Source organism: Macrotis lagotis, chromosome X (genome assembly GCF_037893015.1).
Source record: "Macrotis lagotis isolate mMagLag1 chromosome X, bilby.v1.9.chrom.fasta, whole genome shotgun sequence".
NCBI lineage: Eukaryota > Metazoa > Chordata > Mammalia > Peramelemorphia > Peramelidae > Macrotis > Macrotis lagotis.
This window is the reverse complement of record NC_133666.1, coordinates 513324939-513339491: the sequence shown is the minus strand read 5'-3', so window position 1 is coordinate 513339491 and position 14553 is coordinate 513324939. Positions and strand designations below refer to the sequence as shown.

Here is a 14553-nt window from a genome sequence, read left to right as displayed (position 1 = left end):
TCTCATGTGCACAGTTAGGTGTGTGTGTGTGTGTGTGTGTGTGTGTGTGTGTGTGTGTGAGAGATAAAAATATACTAAACAAAATCTTCGGGGACTAGTCTGAGCAAAAGAAAGTTTTTATTTGCTGTTCTCTAGAGAAGGGCACACTCCTAGTCTCACAAAGGTAGTGAAGATCAAGGAGCTGCCCCAAATTGACAGTCAAGCACGATTATATGGCCTAACACGATCCTCTCCTCCGGTTTATCATAAATGGATGAACTTGTCTTGGAATGCAAGGTCTTTCTAGGAAAAGTCTACTATCCTCCCAGTTAGTAAAAATATCCCTATTGAGAAAGCAGGTCTCATTTGGAATGCAAGGTCTTTCTTCTAAGAATAATGGTTTGGTTTTCTTAGTATTTCTTAATCCTGAGAGGACTTCACTAGGAATATTAACCCTAAGAAGGTTTTATTGGGAATATTCCACTCAGATGGTACAGTAGAAGAAAGGAAAGGTATGCCTACCAAGTCCTAGGTAGGCAACTAGGTGGTACAATGGATGGTGTGTGAGGCCTGGTGTCAGGAAGACCTGAGTTCCAATTTGACCTCAGAAATGAGCTGTGGTCCTGGGCAAATCACTTATCCCAGTCTGCCTCTTAGTTTCCTCACCTGCAAAATAACTAACTCTCCAGGATGTTGGGAAGATAAAATGAATTAATAATTGTAAAACACAAGGTTTGGTACATAACAAGCACTATATAAATGTTAGCTATTATTGATATCATTATCATCTTTTCTGGCATTTGAAGTGAAATTCCTCAAAAAGGCTCTTTATAATCTCCTCTTATTCTTTTCTTAACTTTTTATATCTGGTTCTTGACCTTATCATACTGAAAAGGCTCTCTCCAAAGTTATTAACAATTACTTAGTTACCAAATCCAACGACCTTTGTTGAATTCTCACTTTCCTTGACTTCTCTGCCGTTTATTCATCACTCTCTTCTACTTGATACTCTCTTCTCTCTGTTTCCTAGTTCTCCTCCTTGCTATCCAACCATTCTTTCTCAATTTCTGCTGCTATATTCTCTTCCAGATTACAGCCTCTAAGCAGGTATCCTTAGGGTTCTGTTCTAGGTCCTCTTTGAGTCTTCCTCTATACTTTTTCATTTGGTGATCTCACCCAATGATCTAACCATCCCTATTCTAATGATTTTAAAATCTTCCTATCCTTCTCCGTCTCTTTGCTGACCTCACCTCTCCAAAGATCTTTTAGATATCTCAAAATGGATGTCCAATAGGCATCTTAAATTCAATATATCCAAAAATGGTAATAATTATCCCCCCCCAGCATTCCCCCTCCCTTACCCTTTTACTGTAGAGAGCAACATTGTCCTCCCAGTCCCTCAAGCTAATAACCCTTAACTCCTGACTATCTCACCCCCACCCCCACCCCATAACCAATCTATTATAAAAGTCTGCTGATTTTGCTTACCAACATCTCACCAATATGCTCTCTTCTCTCCTCTAATACACCCACCATTCTGGTGCAGGCTCTCATTACCTCATACATACTTGGATTACTGCAACAGCTTATTGGTAAGTCTGCCAAATTTCTCCCAACTCCAATTCAATTTTTTAGTTAAATACAAGATTTTCCTAAAACACAATTTCAGTCATGTCACACACCTCACACAGTCATCCAATGATTTCCTACTGCCTCCAGAAGCAAATTTCAAAATACTCTGGCATTCAAAGGCTTTCATAACCTAGCTTCCTTCTACCTTTCCAGTCTTCTTACATCTAACCACCCAAGAAGTTTTCTGTGAACCAATGGCACTGACCTTCTGGCTATTCCAAGTATAAGAGATTCCATCTTTTACTTCTGGGCATTTTCTTTTTCCATTCTTCCATATCTAGAACACTGTTCTGACTTTACTGGCTTCAAATACCAACACAAATACCACCTTCTTCAGGAAGCCACTTCCAGTTTCTCTTAGTTCCAATGCCTTCCTTCTCTTAGTTATTATTGATTTTTTTCTGTTTAATAACTTGCTTTGTAGCTATCTCTTTTCTCCTTAGATTGAAAGCTCCTGAAAGGTAGGGACTAATGCCTCTTTTTATATGCCCAGTTTATTGATTAACACCATCAACTTTCATGGCCTGAAGGATCATTTCTATGCAGAAGACATAGATTTCTCTATCCGGTTTGAGAGTCTCTCCTGGATTAAAGTTGTACAAAACCAACTATCCACTTAACATTTTAAATGGTATGTTCTGGAGACTTCTCAAACTCACTATTTCCTCTAACACCCTTCTAAGAAATTTCCCTATGTCAATTAAGGAAGATAGTATCATTCTTCCAATCTCCTAGGTTTTAACCTCAGTGCCTTCCTCAACTCCTCACTTTCTCTTACCCCTCAAGTCATGCTGTTTTTACTTCCACAACACCTCTTGTTCATAAGCAGCAGTATGGCAGAGTGGGCAGGACAGTGAACCTGGGAGTTAGAAAGACCTGCATTCAAATTTCAACTTAGACTTTTAAAAGTTGTGTGACCTGAGTATATCATTTTCTTTCTTCTCCACCTTATCTCTGAAATGAAATGGTTGGACTAGATAGCACTCTGTTACTCAAAAAAATAATGGCTCTTGCCCCAAGGATAAAATATAAACTCCTCTATTTGGTTTTTAGAGGACTTCAGACCTTGACCTCAGTTTATTACTTCCTATATACCCCTCTGTGGTCCAGCCACCCTCTCCTATCTTTATGCCTTTGTGTGTACCATCTCCTGAGAATGTATTTACTCATTTTCACTTCTACCTCTGAGAAGTCCTCATTTTTTCCCCGAAGATACAGTCTAAGTACCATTTATACCTGAAGTCTTTCCTGATATTAGAGTCCTTCCTTCCTATCTCATATTTACTTGCATTTGTTTTATATATATTTCTAATTTATACATCCATATATGTACACATATATTCTTATAGGGTCAAAGAAATAATATCTCCCCTGATATAATATAAATTCCTTGAGAGAAGAGATTGCTTAATTTTTTGTTTTTATATTCCTTTCATCTAGCATGGTTTTTGTTATATAGAAGTAATTAATAAATGCTTGTTAATTGAAATGGGAAGAGGGTTTGTTCCTGAGTCACCCCTTATTTAGTGATAAATCCCATAGAGCAACTCTTTTAGTAGGCGCTAATATAAAATAATAAGGGCTATTATTAGAAATGATTTCTGGGATGACTCACCAATAAATATGAAGATAAGAAGTCCTGAGGATCTTTTATTTTCTTTGAAATATAGAGTTCAAAATACTCACTTATGCTCTGTGACCTTTCATCTTTTCCAATTAAACTCTCCTTGGTGATCTTATCTGCTCTGATTGTTCAATTATCATATCTATGCAAATGATTCCCAAAACTGAATATCCATCTATATTTTCTCTCCTGAACTACAATTCCATTTCTCTAATGCTTACCAGGCCATCCCTACCAGGATGTTTTACTGATACTTTAATCTTACTATGTACACAAAACTGAATTCCTCAACTTTCCCCTTAGCCCAGGCCTTGTTCCAAATTTTCTATTTCTTGATAATAACCTTGAGTCACCAAGGCTTGCATATTTGAAGTCCTTTCCCCACTCACCACATTTAATTATCTAAGGAATTCTGTTGATTTTATTTCCACAATATCTTCAATGTCCACCTTTGTTTCTCTATTTGCATTGTCACCACCTTAGTTCCAGATTTAATGGTATCTTGCCTAGACTACTATAATGGTCTTTTAAATGGCCTCCTTACTTCCATCTCTAGATTCTTCACAGATCAATCTACCTAGGAATATCATTTACTTCTATTTCAGCAGCTTATATACAAGGATAGAATGAGAAATTAAATGCTCAAATGCTTTGCTGAAATCTAGGTAAAGTCGATTTACATCATTCCCCTGAACTTTCAACTAGAATATGATCCTATCAAAAAAAAAAAAGAATAAAAAGTTAATCTAGCATGATTATCTTAGAATATAGGTTTAGAGTTGGAAGGAATCCTAGAGTCATCGAGGACCAGAAATTTATTTAGAGTCAGAAGAGACCCTCTATATCATCTATTCCAGCCCCTTTATTTTAAAGATCCTGGGGTTAAACAGACTGACTTTCCCAAAGTTACACAGGTAGCAAGTTGTAGGGCTCTGCATAATCTAAACTAGTCTTTCTACATATCATGGTTTAAAAAAATTAAATTTTAGAGTATAGATATGATCATATCACTCCACTGCCAAAAATAACAACAAAACTTGAGTGGCAGCTGATAGGATAAAGTACTACCTACTCAGCTACTTTTCCAACCTGATTTCATATAAAACCCATGATAAATGATTTTGCAGCTAGAAAAGATCTAAGAACCATAAAGTTCAATCCCTTCATTTTACAGAAGAGAAAACTGAGGCAAAAAAGAAATTAAGAAAACCAAGGTAACACAGGTATTATTAAGTGACAAAATCAAAATTTGAACCCAGATTATATGCTTTATAAAACTAAAAATAAGTCTCTACCTACCAAAATTTGCTGGTGTTTTACTAGATCTGTCCTTTATTTCTCTCATACCCTGCCTTATTTTATATTTGAATAGGCTTTAATTATTATCATATGTCTCAACCAAAAAAAAAACCATATCATTTTCTTATTTATTATTTAATTTTATGGTCATAACAACTCTATTAAATTAGCCTTCCCAAGTATTAACAAGTGAAGAAACTGAGGTCAAAGAAATAAAAGATTAGCCCAGGGACATATAGCTAGTAAGTGGCAATGGTTGGAATGAAGTCCAGGACTTATGATGCCTTCTAGTTCTTTCTCCCCACTAGTAGCTCATATTTGGTGATTGCTTGCTTAAAGTTTCTAAGTCAGAACTAATGCATTAGTGCTTGGGTTTTTTTTTTTTTTTTAAGGGAAAAAGGGTGAATATTTTAAGCTTTCAGGCAACAAAAGTTTATGGTCATTTCCACATGTGTAAAACTAACCATGGGCTGTGAATCTAAAAATGATAATAATAATGCCAAACTTAACATTTCTTTTTTGGGTAAAACAGTTGAGTTTCTTACTTATTTCCCTGTTCTTGATGAAATCCAATATTATGGATTTTCCATTTTTCATGCCAATAATCAAGAGTTAGTGCATTGTTTTGCTGTCCTCCAAGAGCAAAGTGATCTTTGGTTCTTCCTTCAGCTGTTGAACCATCCATAATTTCTGAGTATAATGTCTACAAATCAGGAACTTCTTGTATTCTAAATAAAAAATATTGACATGAATGTCAGTGAAATGCACTGAAATGTTATTATCTAATGTTTCATTATTAAGAATTTTTTGCTTTAAGTAAATTTTACTGATATCCTTTATGTTTACATTGCCCAAATTTCCCCTTATATGTTTTCCTCCCAGAGAGCTATCCCTTTTAGGATTTTTAAAAATAAAGACAAAAAAAAAAGAAGAGACAAAATTCAATAAGATAAAAATCAACCTCAAAAATATCTGACATTATATATATATTGTTCTATTTCTGTGGAATACTTATCCTTTCCCCCACCTCCACTCCATTCTGCAAAAGAATGTAGCAAGTTAAGATGTTTTTGAGTCCTTAAAGTGTTAACCTTTTTAAAAAGTGAGACACCTAAGGTAAAAATGATACACAAGAAAATTTTCTTTGCCTAAATACACAAAGTACACTTCACTTTATGCAACAGATGTTTTCTATTACTGAGTTAAAGAGAATTTGATTTTTTTTTATAAACCAATATCTCATTTTAAATATTTCATTCATGCCTGATTCTTCATGAACCCATTTGGGTTTTCTTTGGCAAAGATACTGGAGTGGTTGTCCATTTCCTTCTCCAGCTCATTTTACAGATGAGGAAACTCAGGCAAACAGGGTGAAGTGACTGGTCCAGAGTCATATAACTACTAATTGTCTGAGGTCACATTTGAACTCAGGTCTTCCTGACTCCAAGTCTGGTAGTCTACATATTGTACCACCTAGCACTTTAAATGTACTTAATTATATTTTATATCCACTAGAAAAGCTTGCTAATTAAAGAATAATTGCATTTGTAAAATGAATTGATTATCCTTTCATTTGTCTGTGAGTCTGGATTCCATATACCTCATTTTCTTGTTTTGCTTTTTGCAAGGCAAAGGGGTTGAGTGACTTGCCTAAGGTCACACACCTAAGTAAGTATTAAGTATCTGAGGTTGGATTTGAACTCAGATCCTTCTGACTTCAGGGTCAGTGACCTAGCCACTGTGCTGTCTAGCTGCCCCCATAACCTAATTTTCTTAAATCAAAGCACCCAGTATTTCAAAAGGATCAATTGAGACAGCATACTAAATAAAATGCCTTTGGGTTACAAAAGAAAATATGACCAGACAATTTGTAAGGCACTAATAAACCCAAAAAACTACTACCCTATTTATGCCAGGTAATCACCATTTTGGTATACAAAGTACATCTAAGACTTTTCAGTTCATTAATGAAAACAAACACAGATGCTATCATAGCCAGGGCTAGCATTCTTTTTTTTTATATATATATCTTTCAAGGCAATGGGGTTAAGTGGCTTGCCCAAGGCCACATGGCTAAGTAATTATTAAGTGTCTGAGGCTGGATTTGAACTTAGGTACACCTGACTCCCAGGCCAGTGCTCTATCCACTTCGCCACCTAGCTGCCCCCAAGGGCTAGCATTCTAATGCAATTATGCATCATTTATTTGCCATTAAGAACAAAGATAAGTCTTAAGTAAAAGAATTTTCCAGAGAAAATTGTAATTTCTGCAGCAAAATTCAGGTTTTTAGTTTCTTTAAAATTCAAGGATTAAGCCTCTCACCAGAAATTAGAAGTGATTTGGCAGTAGTTTTGAGATTCCCCTGCAAAAAGGGCTAAGATAATCTGACTGCATAAAGTATAAAACAGTACAATAAAAGACTTTTGTAATTCTGATTTTTCCTTGCTACTTTAAATTCATTTCAGATTATGTGAAACATTTCTTTACTATATTTTAAACTGTTAGGATCATGAATTTAGAGCTAGCTGTGATCTTGTTGATCACCTTGTCCACACCAGTCCCTCATTTAAAAAACTGAGGTCCAGAAAAGTGATTTGTCCAAGATCACGAAGAAGTACTGACTCTAAAACCGTCTCTTTTTTGATGGACCAGCTGCCCTTATTTAAAGAAAGGAACAAGAAAGCATTATGGACTTTGAACAAAGGCCAAAGACTATTATTGTCAAATTAGAAAAAAAAAAGCGTTATATTATGTAACTTTACTATCTCATACTTTATTTTTCTTCCTTAAGGATATGATTTCTGTCATCACATTCAAATGAGATCAAGGCATAACATGGAAACAATGTAAACACTAACAGAGCGCCTTCTGTGGGGGGTGGGGGGAGGGAAGCAAGAATGGGGGAAAATTGTGAAACTCAAAATCTTTCTTTAAAAAATAAAATAAAATAAAGGGGGTGGCTAGGTGGCACAGTGGATAGAGCACAGGCCTGGGAGTCAGGAGTATCTGAGTTCAAATCCTATCTCTGACACTTACTAATTACCTGTATGGCCTTGGGCAAGCTACTTAACCCCATTTGCCTTGCAAAAAAAAAAGAAAGGAAGGAAGAAAGATAAAAAAAAGATAAGAAAGATAAGAAAGGGAGGAATAGAGAAATAGAGCAGGCCTAATCTTTTAGTTTATGGTCCAGTTAAAAGGGGTTCTTGCATTATATACTTAACTACTTTCAACTTGTAGGAAAAAAAGAGGCCCCCCCCCCCCCCCCCCCCCCCCCGTGGAAGCTTCCACTGGGAATTTCCTCAAAAATGGACTTTCAGGCCTTTAAGAATCAAGGTTTAAATTCTAGTTCTACACCAAAACCTTGAGAAGCCATAGAGGATCAACCTCCACCTCCCCTCCCAAATACCCTTGGGGGCGTTCATCCAGTGCTTCCCCTCCAATTTAGAGACTCTCCAGCAGCCTTGGGTCAAGGAAGACAAAAATAAGAACACTGATTCGAATCCAAGCGGGAATCTGCGGGTCCTTCAAAGTTTGCCTCAAATTCCTGAACTGTAAAATGAAGGGAATAACAGGACCTACCTCACGGGGTGGCTGGGAGGACCAGAGGAGCCTGAGCAAACTACATGAGGGCTCCCCCCTTTTTAAGAACAGCGGACGGCTAGATGCAGCTGCTCTGGGCAGGGGCAGGGGCCGCTCCGGGCAGCGGCCCCCTGCACGCACGGCCCGCCCCCTCCCCTTTTAAAGAACAACAGTAAACCCGAGTCAAGTTTTCTTGCAATGGAGCTGGAAGGTGAAGGTTTCCGCGTGAAGTCGGGCCCCGGGGGTGGAAGGCTTCACTTATTTCCCTCTCTCGTTTACACGAAGATGAAAGCCACAAGTTCATGGGTCATTATCGCCTCTAGAAACCGATCAAAGCCCCCGGGCTTCGGGGTCAAGGCCCCCAGGGCTCGGGGTCAAGGCCCCCAGGGCTCGGGGTCAAGGCGTGGGCGGGACACCCGCCCGTGGCTCTGGGCCTCGCTCTGCCGCTGGGGGCGGGGCACCTCTCCGGGCCTCAGTTTCCCCCCTGTACAAGGGGCCCTGCTGGCCCCTGCCCCGCCCACGGCTGCGGGTGGGGGGGTCACTCACGGTTTCCCCGGTTCACGCGCGCTCCTCCTGGGCCCGCCGGGTCCGCACTCCGACCCGCCCTCCCCCTCTCCCCGGGTCTGAGCTTTGCGGGCGGAAGTAGCCGGGGCGGGGCGGGGGCGAGGCGGCGGGGGGCGGGGCGGGGGCGGGGGCGAGGCGGCGGGGCGGGGGCGGGGGCGGGGGCGGCGAGGCGGCGGCGGCGGGGCGGGGGCGGGGCGGGGGCGGGGGGCGAGGCGGCGGGGCGGGGGCGGGGGCGGCGAGGCGGCGGCGGCGGGGGCGGGGGCGGGGCGGGGCGGGGCGGCCCCAGGCCCCCGCCCCGGGCCCCGCCCCAGCTCCTCCCCCGCCGGGTCACGGCGTGACAGGGGCGGAAGCGGCGGCGCCGCGGCGGCCGGCGGCGGAGCGCAGGCTGCGCCCGGCTCCCTGCGCGGCTCGTGCGGCCCCGTGCGGCCCGGTGCGCGCGGCTCCCGGGAGGCTCCGGGGCGTCGGAGCCGCGCCCGCCCTCTCGCCGGCGCTCGGAGGTGGGGAGCGCGAGGCCGCGGCGGGGGCCGGGGGTGACAGCGCCCGCACAAAGCGGCCCGGCCGGGTGCAGCCTGTCCCCGCGGGGGCGGCGCGGCGGGAAGCGCGGAGGTCCGAGCGGGGACGGGGCGCCCCCGGGCGCGGGGCTCGCCCGGGGCGTGGTGCGCGGGGCGCCAGGGCGGGTCCGGCCCGAGGGGGCCCGGCCCGGGGCGGCGGCTTGGCCCTCCCGCCTCTGCGCCCCGAGCCTCGCCGCCCCGCCTGGGCGCAGAGGTGGCCGGAGCCGCTGCCCGCCCGGGAGCACCGGGAGGAGGAGGGGGAGAGCCGGGGTGCCCGGGCCGCCGCTCCCCGCCGCTGTCAGCGCCCCGTCCTGGGGGGCCCGCGGCGGGAGCGGGGTGCGCGCCGGCCCGGGGCCCGCGGGGAGGCTGCTGGGGTCGCCGGCCCTCCGCGGGGGGGCTGGGGCCGCCGCCGCTCAGCTGTCAAGCCTCGGGGCGGCCGGGCGGGACCAGGCCCCGCGGTGGAAAGTTGGGGTCCGGCCGCACGAGGTGACGCGTGCCTGGGGCAGGGCCATGCTGGGCTTGCTGGCGCCCGCCGCCCTTCTGCAGAGCGCCCCGGACCTCGGCTTTGACACCTGCCGGGAGCTTGTTGTTGTTGCTGGTTGTGCGGCGGGGAGACCGCACGGGCCGGACATCACCTTTGTTATGAGTGTCGGGGAAAGTTGGTAGCAGCCCAGCACCCATCGCTAACAGGAACTGAGACGCCCAGGAGCTGCGTTTGTCTTTCTTGAAACTTTCTAAGGGGAGGAACAAAGTCCTCTGTAACACTACCAGTAGTTTGTGGTAGTACATAGGAGCAGTCAGGCCTATACTTAAATGATCAACAACTTTTGTTTTCCTACTTAACTTTTTCAAAACAAGTAGTCTGTGTAGTATATAGCATGGAGTCACAGATGGCTGGCTCTCTTTTGGTGGATACTTTGGTAGCTTCTATCCCCTGAGGTTACCTGTAGCTCTGGAAAGAAAAAAATAACTATTCTCAAGGGGAAGAGAGGAACTCTTCTTTGTTACCTCTTCTTTTTCTTGTTTTGTTTTTTTAAAACATTCGGCAGGGAGTGGCTAGGGGGCACAGTGGATGGAGTACCAGCCCTGGAGTCAGGAGTACCTGAGTTCAAATCCAGCTTCAGACACTTAATAATTACCTAGCTGCCTAAAAAAAAATTTGGCAGAACTCAATTTTACCTTAAAATAAGGAAATTCATATAATATATATATATTATATTTTAATTTTTTTAGGGTTTTTTTTGCAAGGCAAACGGGGTTAAGTGGCTTGCCCAAGGCCACACAGCTAGGCCACACAGCCACCTAGCCACCCATATTTTAATTTTTTTAAAAGGTGTAGACTCAGTTTTTAAAACTTTGAACTAAAGCATTTTAAGAACCCATAACTAAATCCGGAATTATAATAAAAGTCTCCAGCTGCAGTTTCCTTTCGATTTTGCATCTTGTTTTTTCCTCTCCCATCATTTAAAAAACTAAAAACTCAACAACAATGATAGGAAAATTAAAATAACTACAAGAAGTAGAAATATTTAAGAGTTTGGGGAAAATTAATATATGTATACATAATAGACACTTAAATATTTATACCCACATATGGAGGCAATTTGAGACTGGAAACTGCAAAAACCGGAACTTTAGTAATGACATTTTTGAAGACAAGACTCATGGTTTTCACAACATGGTCTCTTTAAACAGGAAAAACTAGAATAGGAACTGGTTATTGCTTATGGAATTAAAGTAAAGCTCATAGACAGATGAACAAAATGATAACTGAAGGCACAACTGAAATTGCTTGATGTTTGTACTTTGTTTTGTGAATGGTTGAATCTTCCCAGATGGTAATGGTAAAAAAGGTTAGCTGAATTAGTGAAGGGTTTCAGTTTCTATTCCTAAACCCTTTTTCTTGCACAGTATGTTTTTTCTTGTTTGTCTGACACTTGAACTGTTTATGTGTTTGTTGTTATATTACACAATAAGTTTATGATTGTTTTCTACTGAGCTTTTTTGAAAATTTGCATTTACTTAGAAGGCTAATCTTTTTCCTGATCTTTAAATCAAATTGCATTTTAGAGATGGTATTAATGGAATCTGGAAACTTCCTTCAGGTTAATAATTATTAGCTAGTTATAATTCTTTAACAGGAAGCACTAATCATGCAATAGATACTTTGAAAACTGTAAAGGGAAGTAAGTGTTCAGCTTTACTTTAGGCACATTACAAAATATCTATCAATATGGAGGTGAAAGCTGAAACCATGAGAGTAGCCAGAGACACAATTAAGAATATTTCCTTCATGATTTAAGATAGCTTTGTAAAGTAGGCAAAATGGAGTTTAAAAAGCTAGTTTCCCAAGGATCCCTAATGAAAAGGTAATTTTGTGGGTCTTTCATATTATAACCGACTTAGTTTCTTTTTAATAAACTTGAGCAGAGAATATGATGGATTACAGGGGAAACCAATTTCAGTAGCCAAGACTAATTGACCCAAAACTTTTTTTTTTCTTAGCATTATGAATGGCAAAGTATGTGTAGGGGGAGGAGGGTGGTAGGTTGCTAATATAAGCTATTTCAGCCACCCCTGATAGTTGGGGAATAATAATTTTTTTTTTTGAGAGCCATCAGAGGCAATTAGATGTAAATGTATCCCACCTTATTCAAAACAGCCCACCAAGCTGGTATAAATTATGTGTATTTAGTATTTGGTACATATTTTTTTCCCCTCAATTTACACAGCTCTTCCCCCCCCCCCCCCAACATACTTTATAACCTCAGGTCTTTTTCATTGTGGTCTCTTCTTTGTGTTTTTTATACCTGAAGACATTCAGAAAAAGATCAGAAAATGTATAATAATACTGGATAGCTTTTGAATCTTTTGCAATTTCTTTGATTTTTTTTTTTTTTTTGCCTATATTGAAATGAACTTTTTGTTTAATCCTCCATTTCATTGTATCTCTTTGAGAGCCTGGGAAAAATTTCCTGTGAGACAGGGAGATGTGAATATTTGTGATCAGAGAGGCTGGTATTTGTAATCAGAGGCCTTGGGTTCAAATCCAAGTTCTGCTACTTAAACTGCCTGTGTAATATTGTTTGAGTTGCTTAAACACTCAAAAGTTTCAGCTGCCTCTTGAAGATGTTGGATTAGAAGACCTCCAAGGTTTATTCTAATTGTGGAAAACTGTATATCCTGTCAAGTAATTGGACTGTCTTTAGCAAGTAACTGAGTCAAAGGTTTTGGTATAGTACTTGAAGTTTGAAAAAAGCACTGTATATCTTAGCTCATTTGATAATTCCCCACCACAGTTTTATGAGAGAGGTACCATTATTTTTCCATTTTGCAGATGAGAAAACAGACCAAGAGAGATTAATTTATTTGTTCAGGGTCACATAGCTACTGTTTTCAGCAGGATTAGGATTTAGGTTTTCCTGGCTCTAAGTCCAGGGCTCTTACTGGACCATCTAGGTCATACCATTTCCAAGGCACTCATAATGGATGTTAATAAACAACTCATCTCTATTTTGACATGTTAAAAGATTGACATGTAGCAACTGCTGGAGAATGAGGAAATAAAACAATGGAGACTGTTCCTGAAAGGGAAAAAAAACAAATGAATCTCTACACTTATGGTTTCTTCTGTTTGTTGGCCTTAACCAATAGACAGTTGATTTGACTTCTCCTCATGAGTTGAATTTACTGTTTACTTGCATATATTATAAATGTACATGCTATTTTTTTCTCTGAAGAGCTAACAGGCAATCTAGTCATTAATATTTTAACACTTAACTGTTTGGCAGACTCTGTGATAAGATGTCAACCCTCAGGGTTCGAGCAAAGAAAAAGGCAGCTTCATTTGACCAGTCTTCAGATAGTCTTCCTTTGAGGAGTTCCGGGAGGCAGGTATTGCACAATTATTTCTAGTCTTGTACTCTTTGGGGCTTTAATAGATATCTGAAGTAAGCACTCTCAAATTCTGCCTCCTTTAAATTTGTAGGACTGCAGTCCTGAAAAGGTGGAATCACTTAAAATAAAAGAAACATTAAGCTGATTCTTAGGGAAAATGTATATAAACTGGGTTTTCTACATCAAAATGATGACAGTTAAAAAAGTGAACCCATCCCCAAGGAAGTCAGTAAATGATAATTGAATGCCAACCACTTTAGGACCATTCAGAGCAAAGATTTGAAGGGCAGTATAAAGTCCCAGCCTACAGGTCTGTTTTTTATTTACATCAGGACTAACTTCAAAAATGACTTGCAGAAACATTTCTTTCAAATTAGTTCAAATAAGACTGTGTATGCAAAGCACTTTGCAGATCATTAAGAGTCATTAGTCAGTTGTTATTACTTAATATTTGATAATTTTTTAACCTTTGTTTTACTGATTCCTCTGCAGGTGAAGAAAAAAGTAGCAGAAGTAGCCACAGATGATGATGATGATGCCTCATCTGAGAAGAAGTACAGGAAATGTGAAAAGGCTGGGTGTACAGCAACTTGTCCAGTTTGCTTCTCAAGTGCTGCTGAAAGGTTTGTTTAGATTACGTGTTTTGGCAAGTCAGTTTGATAAGAGTATTGCTTGAGGCAGTTGTATCTTTGAGGACCAGTTTTTCAAGAGAACTTGTATATTTATATGTGCATGCATGTGAACTCTGATACTTATACACATTTAGGTTCTTTGCTCATAGATCATGCCACCTATGGTCCTGGCATACTTAATACTTATTTGTAGAGGATAGAATTGGAGATGTGCACATATACTAATATAACATAGTAACATAATGCTATATATAATAATAATAACAATATAATTGAGGCACAGCTAAGTTGGCTCAATGGATAGAGTGTTGAACCTAGAGAGTGGAAAACCTGTTTCAGATCAGACATTGACTGACTAGCAGTTTGACTAGCAATTTGACCCAGAGTGTCTGGCAAAGAGGAAGCACCTAATAAATGTTTGTCTGCTGACTGATTAATCTGAACTGGTCACTTAACCATGATGTGCTTTGGTTTCCTTAGCTGTGAAATGAGGATAATAATAAAAATATCTAACTCTCAGAAATGTGAGAATCAAATGATAGATTTTTAAAGCTCTTTGCAAACATCAAAAATTATTTGAGTGTTCCTCATTATTTTTATTATTATTTTGCAAATATATAAATACATAACATCATATATAAAAATTTGTTTTGGTTCCATGGGAAAATATGTGTATCTTAAGCTTTTTTTCTTTCTTAGATGGTAGCTGAAACCTCAAATTAAGAGGAAAAAAAAAATTCAAGGTTTAAGAAAACCTTTTTAAAACTTAAAAATAAAAGATATTTGTATTCAAATT

At 40.8% G+C, this 14553-nt stretch overlaps 2 protein-coding genes across 6 annotated transcripts in view; one reads left to right on the top strand and one right to left on the bottom strand.

Annotated features, from left to right (window-relative positions):
- TPMT (thiopurine S-methyltransferase) overlaps window positions 1-8766 on the bottom strand; it is a 35072-nt gene extending 26306 nt beyond the window's left edge. For 2 of the 3 annotated variants that reach the window (XR_012472525.1, XM_074207153.1), the window contains exons 1-2: window positions 8660-8766; window positions 5080-5262 (exon numbers count right to left, since the gene is read on the bottom strand). Coding sequence is in view for 2 of the 3 variants with exons in the window: in XM_074207153.1 (XP_074063254.1) it covers window positions 5080-5219 (140 nt within the window). In the remaining variant the exon portion in view is untranslated. Of the gene's footprint in view, window positions 1-5079; window positions 5263-8113; window positions 8599-8659 lie in introns of those variants that run through there. The other variant, XM_074207154.1, reaches the window with a different exon arrangement.
- Window positions 8767-9117: 351 nt separating this feature from the next.
- KDM1B (lysine demethylase 1B) overlaps window positions 9118-14553 on the top strand; it is a 51788-nt gene continuing 46352 nt past the window's right edge. The window contains exons 1-3 of one of the 3 annotated variants that reach the window (XM_074207150.1): window positions 9118-9174; window positions 13020-13122; window positions 13618-13748. In XM_074207150.1, the coding sequence (XP_074063251.1) occupies window positions 13033-13122; window positions 13618-13748 (221 nt within the window). In that variant the 5' untranslated portion in view covers window positions 9118-9174; window positions 13020-13032. Of the gene's footprint in view, window positions 9175-9775; window positions 13123-13617; window positions 13749-14553 lie in introns of those variants that run through there. The other 2 variants (XM_074207152.1, XM_074207151.1) reach the window with 2 other exon arrangements.